Raw genomic sequence first — 19,969 nt, 5'->3', positions numbered from 1 at the left:
ACAGATTTTAGTAAATGAACGAGTAAACGAGTGGAGGAAAGTACTAAGCAGGTCCTTGAATCCAAATATCTAGGCCTTACTAGGGACCTAACACTGTCATACTTGCTTCACTCTGGCAGAGCAGGTAACAAAGTTCTGCAACAATTAAATCTTTGTTACAGAATATTAAATTAAGCACCTTCAGTCAACAAATGCATTAGTCTGAAATGTACTCCTTCCTATGGTAGAGTACACCATGCTCATTATTTAACTCGTATACAAACACCACTTCACTTCAGACAACTTATGAGAAAATATGTTGTTTCATCTATTTATCAGATACTAAAACTTATCACTGCCTGCTTCCACAAAGGACAAAATATTTTCCAGTCATGGCATGAGCAAACCGACTCCTCTCTAGTTTCTAGTGAAGTAATTAAAACACAAGTCTTCCAATGGCCTCAAAACTGACTGAAAGAAACCCATTTTTCAACCTTAGATCAAATAAAGAGACCCTTTCACTCAAGACACATTTTAGGAGAACTATTGTTAACAAGGCATTTTGCAGAACTGGACTACCCTGAAGCAACCTTGTACATATGGAAGTAGGATAGTAACAAACAGCAAGACTTCAAAACGTAAGTACAGTTGTGTAAAATATTACCATAACAGTAAATGTCCTTCTATTCACTGTTGCAGTATTCTTAACATAAGTGATCTCCTGGCAAGGATGCCCACTGTCCAGACCAGTATTCCAAAGCAGTTACATCTTTTAGGTGTGGTATGTCACACACTTGGTCCCCACATAAGGTGCAGAGCATAAAGGTGATGTACGGATGCAGACACTCAGAACTGATTTGCCCCAAGAGGAAAAGAATACCCTCAGGGACAAAAGAGAACATGTACATCCAGAAGTAAAAAAGACAGAAGGAAAAAAGAAGCAAGAGCCCCTCAGCCAGTTAAGCAACAAAAGGACGGGGACAAGAGCTAGGAAAGAGGGGGAAGTAGGGAGGCACTGAATACTGCAATAGTGAAGAGAAAGACATCTACTGTTATGGCAAGATTTTACACAACTGTACTATGTTCTTCCATATCACTGCTGCAGTATTCTTAACACACAAGGAACACTACAACAGCGAAGAAGAAGGTTTGGAAGAAGTCACAAAAGAGCCATCTACAAACTCATTCAGAACAGCCCTGGCAAAACCTACCCTTGAAATAATTTCCAATGTTTAGCGGAAGTATGAACAGCAGACCAAGTAGCAGAGTCAAGGATGTATTTGGTGTCCAAACCTTGAAAAGGAACCAGAGGAGGCAACCATCCTAGTAGAACGTGCTTTTACGAATGAAGAAAGACATTTCCCATGAAAAAGAATAACAAAAAGAAATGGCTTTAGAAATCCAGGATGACATGGTTTGTATGGAAACAGCCAAACCCAAAGTCCTGGGATGAAAAGAAACAAAAAGTTGCCCAGACTTGTGAATTGTCTGTTTTATCCAAATAATATCAAAGGTGTGAAGAACCTTTTCACTGGCAGACTGTGGAGAAGGAAAAATGGAAGGAATGTGAATAGACTGATTAAGGGACAACTCATTAACCACCTTGGGTACAAAACAAGGACTAGTTTGAAGAGACATCCTGTGTCTGTGAAAAACTAATAATTGAGGAATAGCCATGTGTGCCTTAAGTTCAGACACGCTCTTAGCTGAAGTAACAGCCAACAGAAGAACAGTCTTCCACGTACAACTTTGCAAGGAAGCTAACTTAAGAGGGTTCAAAAGGAGTTTGAAGCAATTTTTCAAGTACAACATTGAGGTCCCAGGAAGGAGAAATAGGCATTCAGGGAGGGCTGATATGAAGGATGACTAAGAAATTGCTTCGCCTCAAACCAACAGCAAAAGGAGGATTCAACAGCAGACAAGCAGAAATTGCTGAATGGTGAGCTTTAACAGAAAAATATGCCAATCCAGCATGGAGCAGATCACATAAATAAGAGAGAGAGAGAAAACCAGAGGCACCCCACTGATAGGGGATCCTGGTGGCAAGAGAGGCACCAGACAGAAAATCTTTTCCATTTGGATATGTATGATTTTCTGGTAGTTGACTTCCTGGCCTCCTACAGAACCTGGAGCACATCACAGAAAAGAAGTGCCTAATAGGAATCAAAATCCTACCACCCACAGTGCCATTTGAAGAGTGGACAAGTGAAAATGGATAAGAGATCCCTTGTCTTGTGTGAGAAGATCCACCCAGTGAGGTAACTTGTGGTGACTACCCCTGGCCAAGTGATAAAGAAATGGGAATTGATGCTGTCTGGGCCAAAAAAGAGTTACCAGCAAGATTTTGGTACAGTCCTGTCTGATTTTGTGCAGAACTCATTGCAACAGACGATGGGAGAGAGAGGCATATAGAAACATTCCCTTCCAAGAAATGGACAGTGTGTCTATTTTCCAAGTCAGAGGACTCTGTACTCTTGAACAGAATAGACAAAATTGCCTGTTCAGAAGGGAGGCAACGATATCTACCTGAGTAATATGCTGCAGATGGATTATGTCCAGAAACACATCTCTGTGAATCATCAATTCATGAACTTGTGTTCTGGACCTGCTCAATGAGTCTACCATTATATTGTGCTCTGAAGGAATGTAAACTGCCCAAAGAGTCGCTTGATGCTTTACAGCTAAATCCCATGCCTGAAGAACTAATCTGCAAAGGAGATAGGACACCTCGTACCCTCTGCTTGTTGATGTACACATTAAGGTGGTATTGTATGTGAAGACTTTAAGAGGGATGGGGTGGAAAAGGGAATGAAAAGCTTGCAGAGCCAGAAGCAGAGCTCTCTCCTCGTTACATCGATATGATCTGACCTCTGATGAGGAGACTAGAGACCCCAGATCTTTAGAGGGCCACCAGAAGCCCCCCTCCCCATCCCAAGTCTGAGGCATCCATAGACAGTTTCTGAAATGGAAGTGAAAGTTGAAAGAACAGCCGTGGATTGAGAGAGAGTTGTGAAATCCCCCACTGAACCTTGAGTTTGAGACAAGGAAGTAAAGAAACAGGGGACTCCAGAAGGTGGCAATGTTGAAGCCCCACTGATATGAGGTACCACTGTAGCTTCCTCATATGGAGCCTGGTGACAGGAATCATGGGAATACTGGAGGCCATAAATCCCAAAACCCAGAGAAATTCCCTGGCCAAAAGAGAGGACAGAAGGAAGAGAGACTGGAAAAAGACTGTCACAAACAAAACCTTTGGGGCAGGAAGCAAAGCCAACATGGGAATAGTCTGAAGCCTACACCCCAGAAAAATATGACTTGGGAGGACTTCAGAACCAATTTTTTGAGATTTATGGAGAACTCCAGACTTTGCAAAAGACCAGTGGTAAAGTGGAGATCCTGCAACAGACTGCTGGCAAAACGAGCCTGAATGACCAGGTTGTCCAGATAGGGGAAATTATGTATCCCCTTGAGGTAGCAGAAAGGCCAAAGGGCAAACAAGAGAACTGAAAATGAGAGAGAGAAACAGAGAAACATAAAAATTTCCTGAACAGAAAGTGAATAGGGATGTGAAGGCATGCATCCTTGAAGTCCAGAGAAACCAAGAAGGCCTATGGAAGAAGAGGAGGAAATAAGGTCTGAAGAGGCAGCATCCAGAAATAAGGGACCTAGAGAAAGGTATTGGAATAGAGAAAGATCCAGAACTGGTCTCCAGGCACTTTCGTACTGAGGAACCAAAAACATTCTGCAGTAAACCCCCCTTCCCTCTTGGGAGGATGGGACAGACTGAATGGTTCCCTGATCCAAAAGGGACTGCAAAATCTCTGGAAAATGAGGAAGCTGTTCCACAGGAGATTGTGAGTGTAAGAAGGAGGGAATTGATTTCCAAACCATGAAGTACCCCTGACAAATGACAGACAGCACCCAGGAGTCTAAGGTAATCTGATGACAATTTGGAAGAGACAGAAAAAGGCAGAGAAACGGGGACCTGCCTGAGGGTAAGAGGAACCAAATGTCAAATGGAGATATGAAAAGAAGGTTGAGTGGATTTAGCAAGTAAATATGCATAGAACCCTTCTTACCCTTGGGGGTGGATGAGTCTGCCTATGGAGAAAAGTGGACTTAGAAGGGTAATTCCTCTGGAATTTGAGGACAGGGGAGACAAAAATATGTTTGTGTTCCTGCAAGGCCTTACCCTTATCTTGGAGGGACATAAAACACGTCAGCAGCAGCTGTCCCAAAAAGTTTTTTGTTATCCAGAGGGGCATCCAAAAGCTTGGGTTTAATATCATCAGGTAAAGCCTGTAGACTTAGCCAAAAATAATGCCTCATCACAGAACCAAAAGCAGCAGCCCTGGAAGAAGTATCAGCTGCATCACCGCTACACTTTATGGAGTGATGGGTGACCTACAAAGTGGACTCAAGCAGAGAAAGAACTAAAGCTTTCCCATCAGAATCAGGTAGGTCAGAGACCACTGAAGCTATTTGCGAAAGAAGAGCCAAAACATACCTGGTCATGTGGGTTTGGTAATTAATAGCCTTAAAGGACAAGGTGGCAGCAGTATATACTTTTTACCCAAACAATCTTTCCATAGCTTAACTGTCCTTATCTGAAGGAAGGAGTTTAGCAGATGACAAAAGCTTAGAAGGTGTGTCAGAGGAAAGTGAAACCACTGAAAGATCAGTAGAAGAGCTCTTACACAAAAATTTGCAATCTTCAGGCACCTTGTAGAACCTGATAGGTTGAGATGCTTTCTGATTACTGAATAATGGCAACAAAAGAGACATTGAATCTGCCACCGGTAAAAGTACAGTTGTGTTATAAACTTGACATAATGGTACATGCTTAAGTACATCCACTATTGTACTAGTATTCACATTTGAGACTTCTACTGCAGAAGGCCTGATGCCCAGCCCATCTTGTTCAAACAAGTACGTGATCCAGCTCGACTCCTCAATTATTGCTATTATTACATTTTAATTGTTTTCTTTACTGCAATGATTGCTTTATACATTTAAAACACTGGATGGTGCTTTGAAATGTAGAAAGGTATCAATAAATCTGACATGACTTCTTTCCTGTTCGCTAGAATGTAATCATCCCACATTCTCCAATACTTCACACTACACGTTTATTTTTTTGTTTGCTTGGTTGTTAATTAACTGGGAAAATCCTATTGTCTTCAAACCCTTTTTGCCATCATCTAAGCCAAAGGCATGTTATTAAAGTAGCACATCATTTCATAAACGATTTGATATAAAGCACTAAATTATAATGGGTATGTGAACACGTACCTGTCTGAATCCAAATTTCCATACAAAAATGTGTCAAAAGTAAGATATACTATCTTCACTTTTGTCAGCAACCATGTCTCCACCTCAGCATGCAGGAATAATGGCGTGTAGGGTCATCAGTGGTATTGCCATATACAATGGCTATTAGCAATTCTACAAATTATACAAAATTTTCCTGAAGGTAGACAAGTGACTCAGTCATCCTCCTAGCTACAACAGCTTTCACTAGTTCAAAAAGTTTATCCACAGTTGTTGGAAATCACAGCATTATTACAGATTGTCTGGTAGCTATGAACTACACAACTGTACCCTTCATGGTTAATTATAGTTACCAGTGTTTACAGCATATGCAATCCTCAAAGAAAAGACTAACAGAGTTTACAGTACTTACGTTTCAAATATAGCAAAAATAAATAAGATGACAAAGAAGAGGATGTTACAAGTCACTACTGCAGTTTGATCAATGTCACCCTGCGAATCCCGCACAACTTGAGTATCTTCTGCAAAAAAAAAAAAAACAGTGCAAACTACAATTAATCATAGAAGATAAAACAACACAAAGACATCTGCAACTTACTTTATGCAATATGAATCACTTTAGAAATATATTTGTCCCCATTCTGCCAACAAATTACATAGAAGCAACTGTCCATGTTTCACAGTGCAACTGGCAATGAGGCTTCCTCATCAGAGACTACTGGCTGGAAAAGGACATCTTTATTCACAAAGAATTTTCATCTAGGTGAATCTTATAATGCTGCTATGCCAGTCTGTCAAGGTGCAAGCAATGCATCAGATATTAAAAAAAAAAAAAATGGCAGGGAAGTTGAGCTGACTGTACTATAGAAACATTCAACCATTATTATGACCCAGCACAAAAGGGTTCTAGTAGCAAACTGGGAGTGGGAGAAACCAACAAAGTTGAATGGGACAATGAAGGTAATTGCTAATGCATCCATCTTGGGGGGAGTGCATGTGCCTAAGGAAACATGCATCCCAGAACGAGACCTTTGCTGAAGACCAAGTGACCTATTATGGCAGCAAATTCCTAGGAGCCATGGCTGACTGACAGAACAAATAACTGCTTGCACGAACGAGTGGTTTCCCAAGATGCACCTAATGCACACCTCACCCTGAAGTGGTTGCCAAAATATACAAAGAAGAGATTAGATGAGGTGCATATGAAAAAAAAAATCTGCCCAGGATGACAACATCCCACCACTCTACTCTTGCTGCTACTCTAAGCAGTTATGATCTGCCAGGATGGGAGAATGAATGGGTCAAACAAGCACTAGAATGGGCTAGACGACCAGATGGGGAGGTCAAAAAGAACACGCAGGAAAAGACACAATGGCAACAGGACATGCCCTTCTCTCTAATGGAGTTTCCAGCCCAGCAATAGAATAGCAATAACTAGGAAAGTGCTCAAGTCTAGGCATGTATGCAAGGACACAGATACAGTTAGCACTCATTATGTAAGCCATTCAGAGATTGACATTCATATCCCAGAGAGACATAGCAGAAAACATAGAGAGATAAGAAAAGGGAAGTCCATGAAGACTAGCACTAGCCAATCCTACTAATTCCTTGAAACTTCAAAGGGGACAAAGCTTTACTCAGTGTAACATGAGACTTGAAAAGAATGGAATTGTTTACAATGACCAAATGGCTGCATTCCCAGGCACATCTGGATGGTAGGGACTAAATTAAGCAGTCAGTACAATATAGTGAGCTCAGGGTGAGAACTTTGGGAGAATGTGGTGGGTGTTATGACTGAGTCTGCTACAAGGTGCAAGAATGAAAGAGTTCTCTAACACACAGGAGTATAAACAATGGCAAAAAAGAAAAGGTGCTGTGTGGTCTATGTTCGACAGGTACAGCCTAAACTAGATAGATGCACCCTATCTCTTGACAGACATTTAAATTGTTTCAATTATCAGAGGCTCAATCATGCAACAGGAAACAGTGTGTCTAGTTTGTAATATAGACCCATTTTTTCAGGAAAAAGGAATCCTGGCAGTTTATACCACAGAGAACCACTAATGCTTCTGGGCCTCATATATCTGCATCTAAACTAATGCAGCTTCACATACACAGACACAAAATTCAGCACAAGCCGAACATAGCAGAGAAACACAAAAATATTCTTAATTTTCTTCCTGGGGATTGCACATGAAGAGGTATGACTACGGTTAGGTATTTAAGATCATCACTGGCAATGCCAGCAAGTACTTTACATTCTGTGACTTGTGTCTGTAGGTCTGTGACATTCTGAATCAGACTGTAATTATAACATGCAAATTGTAATACCATTAGACAGTTTCAGTTAATAGACTTGAGATCAGTAAATAACATTTTGTCAGACTTTTTCCACTTCTAGCCCTGCAATTATTGACCCCTCAAAGCAACCCATTCTCTTAACTCTTCATCTCATTTATTTGAAGACATCTGCACTTATTGAATCTTCTTTTTAACCACCTTGCAAAGTTCTTTCAGTGGGACTGCATCTTGGCATGCCGATATGTGTTTTAGGCAAAAATGACGGTCCCACTCTTAATAAGCATTACTACTAAACATTTCAAAATACAAATAGGAAACTATAAAGAAATACAGACTGTTATCATGAAGGAAGTCTAAACAAATCTAACATAAAACAAGGAAAAATAAAACAGTACATTTATTTTCTCCAGTTTAGAGAAATATAAATAACATTAAAATACATAATACAAGCAGATAAAAATAATCAATATCTCAGTACCCATAACTGTCAATAACTTCATACAACTTCTAATACATTTTCATTGAAATGTTGCCATTATCATTAGTACAATTTAGACCAGCAAAATGTTCTAAAAAAGAAAAATGAAACTAAATAATGAAAGGAATCAGAGTGTGTTTGTGTGTCTGTGCGCATGCGTGCATGCAAGCACACATATGCGAGCTATTAATGGGGACATACAGATTAAGGGAATGCAAACAAGGATTGAATTCAGTATACCCAGATTGTTCGCCATTCAAGCTGGACAGTTTGGGTGAATGCAGAAATGAATTTGCCTGCACTGAGGTGCAACTAGTGTAAATGCCTGCAGTACCAAAATTAGCCATAACCTACATGTGGTACTGTTGCTGACCATGCCAGGGACAGAATTGAGAAATACTTGCTACAGCAATTAGAAAATAACTGATTTGGTGTGTTTTGTAACTGGGAGGGTGGCAGGGAAGGAGAAAGGGCAGACAACACAGGACAGGAGTGGGAAAAGAGCCGTAGAAAGTGACTGATTGGATGTATACTGTGAATAGTACAACTGACAGGAAGGGGTCAGCCAGCAAGTAATTCTCCTTGGGGGAATGCTCAAAACAAAAATGCAGAAGATGTGCTTCTGGCTAATTTTATTGCACCTCTGTGTGTGTTTATGAGCTTGTCACATTCATGGTATGGTATAGAATAAGGTGGAGCTGACAGCTGATGGAGATATATGGGGCATGAAGGAGGGGAGCTAACTAAAATAGATTCCTTAACTAAGTCTTCAGAGCAGAAAATGGGGAAGGAAGTTTCCAAAAACCCACTCGCAAGCAGGGAATGAGGCATTTGGCGGAAGGGAGTGGGGGGGGGGTGGGTCAGAATACACAGTAGTACATAAAAAGAGAAATAACAGATTGGAACAGAAGCATGTGAGTGAGCAGATAAAAATATATATATGGAGTGGCAGTGGTAGGGGGACACCTGGGATGCCTGATGATAGAGCTAAGGGAAACAAAGTTCTAGAGGTGCAGATGTCAGAAGATGGAAAAACAACAAAGATTATTTGAGTTCCAGGAATCTTAACTCTGACAACAGCCTTGGTACATCAGTATTTGAGGAGGATGAGGAGTCAGACAGAGAGATTACGTCCAATACAGACCTGAAAGAGGGGACAGGAGTGAGACAAAAAATAAAATCATTAAGGTGAGATCTACAAAGTGCAAAGTTTTTGGAAAACCGAAGAAGAAACAAGACTAGTTTGTGGACTTGCGACTGCTTGTGGTGGGTAAGAATATATCTAGAAGGCTGAAGGTATGAAGGAATTGAGTAGAAAACTAAAGAATTCAAAGGCAACTGTTTACAGTCTGTTATGCACACTGGCACAATGAGAGACTCAAGAATGCACAATTTCACAAAGACATAATTATCAATACTGTTATGAAGAATGTAATGTCAAAGTCATCAGTTACGTGGATTTGCAGACATTATGCAACTATGGTGCTCATGGCAAGTGGGCCAATTAATGATGTAATTCCATGCCTAAAGGCATATACTGTTGTTTACAGATAGGTAATGCAGTTGAGGGACAAAACTGAAGTTACCTGATGGTAAGCTTTGTTTTGCTTCATATGTTTTCGATAATAATAGAAATACAGTGCATTTTCTTCTGACAAGATCAAACACTGTGTGGCGATGTATAGATCTCTGTTGATAAGGGGCAATGAGAGGAAAATACAGTGTACATATGTGCATGTGGTGTGAGTTAGATTATGGCATGAGATGCCTGAAAAGGGAGTGCATAGAACGTTTTGGGGTATATTAGTAGGAGATGATAGTGAGGGTGAGGCAGCTGGCAACTACAGTACTTTGCTGTACATAACTGCTGTGCATCAGTAGTATAAAGGCTGCTTCTACTTTTTCTGCTTCTTTGCTTTTGTATTTTTCTTCAGCTGCAGGATTGTGAAGAGAAGGCAAGAGAGATTCAGCATTAATCAAATCAACTGCTGGAAGATACAGGCATGAGAGACATTTTAATTATATTTAGCTAATACAAAGTGCTTGTATGACAGTCTTCCAATTACCATACAGTGTTGCATTGTTTATATCCTGTATGTTTCCTTGCTTACTAATTGGATAAGTGATGGTAGATTACTGGGGATTACTGCACACTGCTAAACATTTCAGGAGAATAAGAGTAAAGCCTGAAGTGCATTAACAGGAGGCATTGCTTCCAATGGGACTGACGATGGTGTAGCTACAGGTGAACTGGAGCTTAGAACATCCTTAGTCAGATGACTAGGTGAAGGGCATATATAAGTAACCTGCAGGCTTCATGAGACTTCCAGTATGGAAGTGAAAAGATAGAAAGCAAATTTCATTACACCAGGCTAGTTCATATTAAATATCAATAAAAGCCAGTAAATCTCTCAAAACTGCTGTTCATATTCTCTTTAGAGTTTTTAATACAACTTCCAGAAAGGATGCATCCAAACAAAAGCCCTTAAAGAACGAAAAAAAAACACAAGAATAGCACACGTTTGTCTTATTCAGGGAAATAAGCAAAGTGACAACTCAGTGGAAAGGAGTATTCTGTATGGAAGATGTACAGGACCAGGCACTAAGTATTACAGTGAACAGAATCAATAAGTTGCATACATAAATCTTTTAAGATCAGCAAACTAAAGATATATGTTGAGGCATTCTATGCTGGTGGGAAAGTAAGAATTATGTTGCATAATAAGGCATGCCAGTTAATCTGAAAGAGCTTGCTTAAATGTTTCTTGTTATTTTATTTCCACTTTATTTTTTGTTTACTTTTTATTTATTTATTCATACCTACATACATATAGTTTGTTATCTGGAGTACAGCACTGATTCCATTGGGCCAAATTCAGTTTCAGCCCAGACTGTGAACACACATCATGTGGAAAAAATAAAAACAATTTATACAATAAAAGAGCACACGAAAAACAAAGGAACAGTTAATATTCAATAGAAATAATGTTTTAAGAAGGTATACAAATAACACTATGCCAGGATTCACTTCTCTTTTAATATAAAAGGCCATTAACATAATACCAACAGTACAAATGGATGATGGTACTCACTGAGTGGGATCTCCAATTTAATGTGGGGAAGTACAAAACATACGGCTTTGTAGTAAACAGAAATTAAATGAGGAACTAGTAAACACGTATAATGTTAGAAATGCAGAAGGGATATGACTGCAAATGAGGAAGAAGCAGGTTGGAAAGGAAATTGTTTAGAGTTACCTATGTACAAGGTGAAACAGAAAATAAATCATAAAAAACACAGCAACGTACAGGAATTACATGCATGGCTTGTTAAAAGAAATGGACTTTACATCTTGATATAAAGAAGGGATTCAATTTTTAAGTAGCTTGGTGGTGGAAGTGGATGCCACAAACTGCAAAAGGATTAGGAAACATATTAAAGTATCCTCTACTGCAAATAATGAGCATTATCTCTAAAGACAGGAAAATATTATAGCAGGTTAACTGATGTATATATTTTAAAGAATGGATAGACCAAAAGGTACAGGGGCATTAGAGGAAATATCAGTTACAAATAAAATAAATGTAGAGCATTGGAGAGATGTAAAATGAAAATAAAGAGACTTTGTTATTCATAATACCAAGAAAATACATATATTAGCCAAAGAGCTTATTTAGAAGCTGTAAAATTACAAATATTGCATTAAAAGAACAACTGGGTGAAATGGGGGGGGCTGGGAAAATTAGTTAAAACAAAGCAAAATAAACATTATTTGTACAGTTTAAATAAATATAGAAAGAAACTCCTCAAATAACCTTCTTTGAGTGTAACTCCAGAGCTACTACATTTTTAGTACAAAAGTTAAGACAGCAAAAGGCAGAAAGGGTATTTATTAAGTTAGGAAATCAGTATTCTGAAAAACATAGAAACAGACCAGAGAGAGAGAATAAAGATATTAACCTCATTCTACAATCATTTATATGGCTAGGATACAGAGGCAAAATGAAATTTAGAGTAACAGAAAGAATATCTAAAAATGCTGAGGCAGCTAGAATAGAAATAATTGAGAAGAGGGCACTTACAGGTAAAATGACTGTAATTAGGGTGTGAAGATGGGTGAAGGCTGCCAGCCTAGCCAGATAGAATTTTGGAGATAATTCTGTCATCTGTAAATATTAATGTAAACCACAGGCTTGTTGTCTTAAATGGTAAAAATAGTGTTACATGTGGATCTGGAAGTAACGCATGTTGTGACCCTTTGAAGTTAAAACTCGGGAGTCAGTAAGTCAAGAGTGAGGCATCCTGCCTATTGTTTTAAGGCCAGAGTTAATGGCCAGAATGTGCATGCATAAATGTCCTTTATTGCTCTGGTTTCTGCCCAGAGGTGAAGAATGTAAATGTAGTTTCTGTTAGCCTGGGAACCCAGGGAAGTGTAAAGAATGATGTAATGTAAACATGGAATGCGATTTTAAAAACAGAGAGAATCACAGAGCATTAATCATTTTTGTCTTGACCATCCAACTCACCAGCACTGCCTTGCTCTATATGTAAGGTTTATCTTAGATTTGTGTTTTCTCTTAGAAATAGCTAGAAACTAGAAGATTTAGACTGTTTTCTGTGATGCCATAACTGTACTACTGAATTATTTTAAGTATTTCTCTGTGATCGCTGAACTCTTGACTAGCACTGTGTAGTAGAAAGTATTGCCTTGTGTTTTGACTACTGCTTATTAAATATTTTTAAACCCTTTCAACTGTGGCTGTTTTTGTAGAGATAATTTATGCTCATTGGAGTACTTGCATGCCTTTGGTAAAGTTGTACAAAACCACTTTAATAGCTTTAGCCCTGGGCTATACTACCAATTGGATAATAATATCGCACAGTAATAATTGGACACCCTTTTAAGGGCCTTTTGAGTAGCTGATGAATATTAGTGGGTGGTGGCAGCTGGTACTACCGTATAGTCTGGGGAAAAGGGGCACAGCTGGAGAACCTGTGACAGCCTTCCCCAGGAGTGTCTGTGTGGTTGTATAAACTCTTCCCAAAGTGTGTGTGTGTGTGTGTGTGTGTGTGTGTGTGTGTGTGTGTGTGTGTGTGTGTGTGTGTGTGTGTGTGTATGTGCCAGCTACTTGGGCAGGGATACGAAGCACTGGTTGGACAGAGAGAGTGCTGTAGGTTTTAATTTGCCCACTAAGCTGAGATATGGACCCTATAGCTGTGCCAGTGGGGAGTCTTTTTGGGGACCTGGAGAGCAAGGGAGCAACCAGCCCCGGACTGACTGTGATCTCTGTGTGCTCTTACTGAAAATTGCACTTTACTGTGTATTTGTTATCCTTTCCTCCTATATGAGATGCCCCTCACTGGTGTTAGTGGTGAGTATTGTGGGTCCTTGATTGCTGGACCAGGGCACGGGTGTCACATCGGGGTACACAGAATAGATAAGGGGGGGTGGAATTTACTGGAGAAATCTGGCAAAGGAACCTAGGCATTAGGAGCAAATAACTAGACAGGGAAAAGGTAATAGAGTGGGAAGAGTCCAAGAGGACATTTGGACTGCAGGGTGGAGACTGCCTTCCCTATTAGGGCTTGATATCAAATTACAGGCAAAGAGAAATGGATAGTTGAAACCTATGTGAAAGACCTGCTAGAATTTGTAGCTGAAACTAGAACAGAAGATGCTGTTAAAAAAGGATAATTAGTTAAGCAATAACCAACAAGTCAGTGTGGGTACATCAAGATTTAGATACTGTTGGTCTGGCGTTATCATGAGGGTGAAGCCAGAGTGATTAAACAAAGACAACTGTGGGTAAATCCTGATATACCCACACCCACTCGTGGGTTACTGCTATTATATGACATTATTTAAAAAATAAATTCTTTACCTTTCTTTAAATAATGTCTTTGCATAATGGTGCTGTAGTGCTCCTCTGTGTTGTTTCCCCATCTTCTGCATTTTATGATATACTGAGCATGCGTATGGGAGTCATGTTGCCATGCTTGCACAGTATATCAGTGCTGCTGAAGAGAAGCAATGGAGAAAAGAGAATGTCTGTTGCTGTTTTTTAGCGTGCATTTTCTGAAGGCTAGGAAGTGTCACATTTATGTGACTTACCTGTGACACCAAACTATGTGGTGCTTAAGGTACCAATCATGCTTTTTAGCCATCCGTGAACATCTTTCATGTCTTGTTCAAGGAAGAATACTCCTCCTAAAGTTACTTTTCCTGCACTGATGCCACTGAAGATTAAGTGTGATCTTTAAACCTCAGTGACATCAACTCAGGGACAAACATGAGATGCATTCACACAGTTTAATGGACACATGCTGTACATGTGCAGAGATATGTACATTAAACTCTATGGACTCCTGCCTTACATGACATCACCAAGGAAAACTCCACATTTATTTGGACCATGGTTTCAGTAAAAAATTTACAAAAAATTTTATTGAAAAAAAATGTCTCAAATAAGTTCGTTTTGACCATGGCAAGATGCATCACAGCATTTAATTCACCAAATGCTACGACGCAGTGCTAAAATGTGACAACACACTTTAAATATGTGTCATTATTTAATAACTTCAACCCAATTGGCTTGCTAGAAAATTATTTTTTATGTGGAAAAGACCAATACTATGAAGCAAAAATTTGGACATTCTGTGAAGATCGGGACAGTTGAGAGGTATGAGAACCTGCAGTGATTTAAGGTGGGACAATGTAGAAATACAAGGATTATCGGGTATGTTTCTGTTTCTTTACTTTTGCAGAACATACATGATTTTTCTTGTATTTTGCTCTGCACTGTGTAGCAGATTCTAATAGAAAAGTCTAGCCTCTCAATAGTACTTCAGCGGCTAGACTTTTCTATTGGTATATGCTTGATTTACAATGGGCACATTAGTTGCTTTGTCCAATCAGCCTGCACGTTTTTGAACAACAGTGATAACAATGACCTGTCATTTTATAATAAGGCATATAAAATATTGCACAATAACTATGTTAATATGGTTTGTTTTTATTACCATACACACACACACACATATATATATATATATATATATATATACATATATATATATATATATATATATATATATATATATATATATATATATATATGTCCCTTTTTAAAAGTCATGTTTAATAAAAATGTTTAAATATAGGGAAAATACTGGGTTCAGATGCTATATCAACAGAAATACATCTAATATAGTAATCAAGATTTGGAGTGCTCTGTACAACAATATTATGCATGGGGGAGATATTCCCTTTTCCTTGCAAAAGGCAGTATTGGTGGTTATTCCAAAAGAAAGAAAATATGCAGCTGATCCAGGGTCCTACAGACCTATTTCAGTCCTAAATCATGACTACAAAGTGTTTGTGACAATGCTAGCCAAGAGGCTGGCACAGATATTGAAGAGAATACTAAACCAGGACCCAATGCTTGTTTATGCAAGGCAGACAGACATTTGGTAACACAAATAAAATGTTAATGATCGAACAAGATGCAATTTGCAGAAAGTGTCCATTAATAGCTATTCCCAGCACACCTATTCTTTTTTAAGCTTTTGCCGCAATGATCTCACTTTATTAAAGTACAGTTGTGTACACTTACCATAAATGTAGATGTTCGAGTGTATTCACTGTTACAGTCATCACACTTGGGTTATCTGCCTGCAGGTAGCCCTCAGTCGGCCCAAATACCTGAGACTTAGTATTTCTGCTTCTGTTGCTGTTGCTCCAGGACTGACGTCAGGTCATTAGGGGTATAAAAACGGGCAGCCAACGCCATTACATCAGTTTTTCTTGCCCCAAATGTCAGGATTCCCCCAAATAGGGAGCCAAGTTATGGTGGGGAAAACACCATCAGTAAAAAGTAAATACCAATACCCCTGAAAGGGGTGAAGAATAGACAGAAAGGAGAGAAGACAAGGAGGGTGGAGGGAGGGAAACCAGGACTGCAACAGTGAATACACTCAAACATCTACATTTATGGTAAGTGTACACAACTGTACTATGTTCTTCGTGTTTCACTGTTGCAGTCATCACACTTGGGTGGATTCCCAAAGCTGCAGAAGGGTGGAGGCAGTCAGGAAACATTAGGGCTGGCTAGAATGCCCTGCAGGACTGCTGTTGCAAAGCTTGCCCAGGATTTGGAGAAGATAGGCAAATGGCAGTGTTTGGTGAAAGTGTGTACTGAACTCCAGGTAGCAGCTTCCAGGATGTCCCTGGTAGGGACTCCCCTGAGAAATGCAGTAGAGGTAGATGATGCCCTAGTGGAGTGAGTTCTGACCCCTGGGGGTTGGTTTCCCCATGGTGCTTGTAGCAGAAATGGATGCAATGTGCTATCCATTTACATATAGTTTGCTTAGAAATGACCTTGTCCTCTGCCCCAGTTGCAAAGCTGACTAATAGCTGATCTAATTTTCTGAAGGCCTAAGTCCTATCCAGGTAAAATCTGAGCTGTCTGTGCATGTCCAAGGAGTGCAAGATCCTTTCCCCTTTATTTTGAGGATTAGGGAAAAAGGTTGGCAAATGTATGGATTGATTGAGAGCCACACTGGACAGCACTTTAGGCATAAAGGAAGGGTTTGCCTGAAAGACCCTGTCAGCATAGAAAATAATGAAGGGTTCCACAGCCATAAGTGCTTGTAATTCAGACACTTCTAGCTGAAGTGATGGCTAGAAGCAATGCTGTTTTCCAAGAGAGAAATTTTAAGTCTGCTGACACTGCAGGCTCAAAGGGTGGAAGTGTGAGCTTTTCCAGTACAAAGTTAAGGTCCCAAGCAGGGGTGGGTGCTCTCCTTGGTGACCTTAAGTTGTTTGCTCCTCTCAGGAACTGTTCAATAAGAGGGTGAGAGAAGAAAGAAGAGTGGTGGTTCAGTATTGTAATGAGCCAAAATGGCTGAGGCATGAATCTTAATGGAAGCGAAGGACAGGCCTTTGTGGAGTAGATCTGCTAAGTAATCCAAAATTAAAGGCAGAGTTGTGTCCTCTCCTTTAGCTAGGTTCCATGAACAGTATCTTTTCCACTTATCCGCATAGGATTTCCTTGTACTGGGTCTTCTGGCTTCAAGAATGACATCCAGCACCTATTTGCTTACAGCTGCTGGGATAGGATTCAAGGGATAAGCCAGGCTGCAAGCTTTAGGGTTTGCAGTTGCGGATGCAAAATCTGCCCCTCCTGCTGAGAGAGTAGGGTAGGGTTCTGATGTAGGTGCCATAGTGGCACCGATGTCAGGCTGTGTAGGAGTGGGTACCAGTGGCCAGTCTGGGGCAATCAGAACTGTCCTCGGTCTGTCCTGTCTTATTTTGAGTAATACTCTAGAGAGAAGGGGCAGGGGTGGGAATGCATAAACTGAGAGACTTACCCACTGAAAGGAGAGGGCATCCACTTTCCAGGCCCTGCTGTGAGGGTTCCTGGTGCAAAATCTGCTGAGATGGTGGTTGTAGGGGGAGGCAAAAAGGTCCACCTCTGGGGTCCTCCATTTCTGAATCAGAAGGCTGAAGGTGCTGGGCTCTAACTGCCACTTGTGTGGGTCTAGGAAATTTCTGCTCAAGTCTGCCAGTGAATTTTGATTGCCTGGCAGGAACTGAGCTTGCAGATGGACTTGCATGTCCAATGCCGTGTTCCACAGAGCCATGGCTAGCCTGCAGAGTGGGTAGGAATGTGTCCCCTCTGCTTGTGGATGTACCACAACTGTGGTGTTGTCTGTTTTTATTAGAAGTTGCCCTGGAAAGAGTAGGGATCTGAAAGCTGTCAGGGCGTTCTGCACAGCTAGCATCTCTTTTTGGTTGATGTGCAGATGAATTTGACTTGGGCTCCAGTGGCCCTGAATGCATTTGCCATCCATGTGTGCTCCCCAGGCATAGTCTGATGCATCTGTGGTTAGGGTCTGGGTGGCTTGGGATTGAGTAAAGGGCAGTCCCTTGAGGTTGCATGCTTCTGCCCACCAAAGAAACTCTGTCCTTAGACAGGGTATGATAGGAATGACTGTTTCCAGGTCCTGAGAATGTTGGCACCAAAGACTTTTTAAGTACCATTGAAGTTTCTTCATATGCAGTCTTGCATATGGAATTAGAAGTATACATGAGGCCATGAACCCTAGGGCCGGCAGTATTTTTCTTGTGATAGCTGGGTTCTGGTGGCCATTTGTTTGAAGTAGGTTGTCAGATAGACTTGTTTTTCTGAAGTGAGGAATATCATCTGGGATGTTGTGTCCAAACTTGCTCCCAGAAATACAATAATTTGACTGGGTACCAGTTTTGATTTATTTTCGTTGATGGTGTACCCCAGGGAAGTGAGGAGGTTTTTCACAAATGTCAGGTGCTGCAACAGCAATTCCTGACTGTCTGCCTGAATCAGGCAGTCATCCAAGTACGGGTAAATTTGGATATTTCTCTGCCTGCAGTATGCAATGGCTGGAGCCAGGCATTTTGTGAATATTCTGGGCACAGTGGATAAGCCAAAGGGAAGTGCAGAGAACTGATAATGCATAGATCCGGCCCTGAAAAGTAGATACTTCCTGCATGACTCCCTTATAGGGATGTGCAGATAGGCTTCTTTAAGTCTAGGGTGACTAACCAGGCATACTTGGTTAGCATAGGCAGATGTCGTTGCAGGGTAAGCATTTTGAATTTTGGTACCACCAGGAAGGTGTTGAGAATTGAAAGATCCAGGATTGGGCACCAACAGCCCTCTTTTCTGGGTACCAGAAGAATCTGGAAAAGAATCCTTGACCTATCTGTTCCACTGGAACCGGCTGAATAGCTCTGATGGAGAGCAGGGATAAAACTTGGTTTTGAGCCTCTGCCCACTGGTTTGGAGGAAAGTCTGGGAACCCTCCTGGGGTTGGCAGTGAGTGGAAGTAAAATTTGTACCCCTGACATACAATGCTGGGGACCCATCGGTCTTGTGTGATGGACATCCAGTTTTTTGCATGAAGGACAAGTTTTCCTTCAAGGGGCACAAGCAATTGGGCAGAGTTGGGGAGAGGAGTGGAGAAGTCACTGAGTTTTTTCTGTAAGGAGGTGTCTTACCACTCCCTGCTTTGGGGGTGGGGGCACTCCAATGTTTAGATCTCTGCATACCCTGAGTCTGTAATCTGGGTGGTCTATTTCGCCTGGGCCTGGTTTGAGATGGCTGGGAGGGGGCTGGAAAGGACCAGTGCTTAGAAGGGCAATGCCTACTGAATCAATCTAGGGGGGGTTGCACTTGTAAGAATTCTTTAACAGTCTGCATAGACTTAGCTTTTTCTTCCATCTTTTTAAGAACCTCTTCTGCTTTGGTACCAAACAAACTGTCCTTGTTCAAAGGAGGTCTAATAACTTTGATTCAACATGGTCTGGCAAGGTCTGCTCCTTGAGCCAAGCATGTCTTCACAGTTCAGAACCAGTGACTGCTACCCAGCAAGATGCCTCTAGGGCATCAAAGCCACACTGCAAAGTATGCTTGCTGACTTGGCTTGCAGAGTGCATAAGCTCCTACAATTCTTTATTTTCTGCACAGTCTGTAAAGGTTGTCAACTTTTGTTTAATAAGTTCCATAACATGTTGCTGGTACTTCAGCATGTGAAACTGACAATTTAATGCCCTAATAGCAAGAGTAGCAGAGGTATATACCTTCTTACCCCATCTGTCCAAAGCTCTGGAATCCCTGTCCGAAGGGGTGGGATTCTTGGCTATAGTTGCCTTGATACCTTTAGGCCCCTGGGAAATGATCTATGGGTCAGCAGTAGGATTCTTGAAAATAAATTTGAGAGTGTCAGATACTCTGTAGTACCCGTCTGGTTTCCTAGGGGCAGGAGGTAAAGTATCAGGAGTAAGACTGGATTCCATATAAATGTCATCAACAACCTCCAGGACAGGGGGTATTGCTAAAGGTCTGTGCGGTGGCAAATCTAGGAATTCTCTGAGTCTCTTTTTGGACTGAGGATAGTCCT

At 40.7% G+C, this 19,969-nt stretch overlaps 1 protein-coding gene across 1 annotated transcript in view; it reads right to left on the bottom strand.

The window, feature by feature from the left end:
• The window catches only part of MFSD8 (major facilitator superfamily domain containing 8), a 626,971-nt gene that overhangs the window by 299,912 nt on the left and 307,090 nt on the right, over window positions 1–19,969 (bottom strand). The window contains exon 8 of the mRNA XM_044061750.1: window positions 5,663–5,771. Within this exon, the coding sequence (XP_043917685.1) occupies window positions 5,663–5,771 (109 nt within the window). The remainder of the gene's footprint in view (window positions 1–5,662; window positions 5,772–19,969) is intronic.

Source organism: Protopterus annectens, chromosome 2.part0, assembly GCF_019279795.1.
Source record: "Protopterus annectens isolate FY-2018-M chromosome 2.part0, PAN1.0, whole genome shotgun sequence".
Lineage (NCBI taxonomy): Eukaryota > Metazoa > Chordata > Ceratodontiformes > Protopteridae > Protopterus > Protopterus annectens.
Note: the sequence above shows the minus strand (reverse complement) of the source record. Positions and strands in the feature narration are given on the sequence as shown.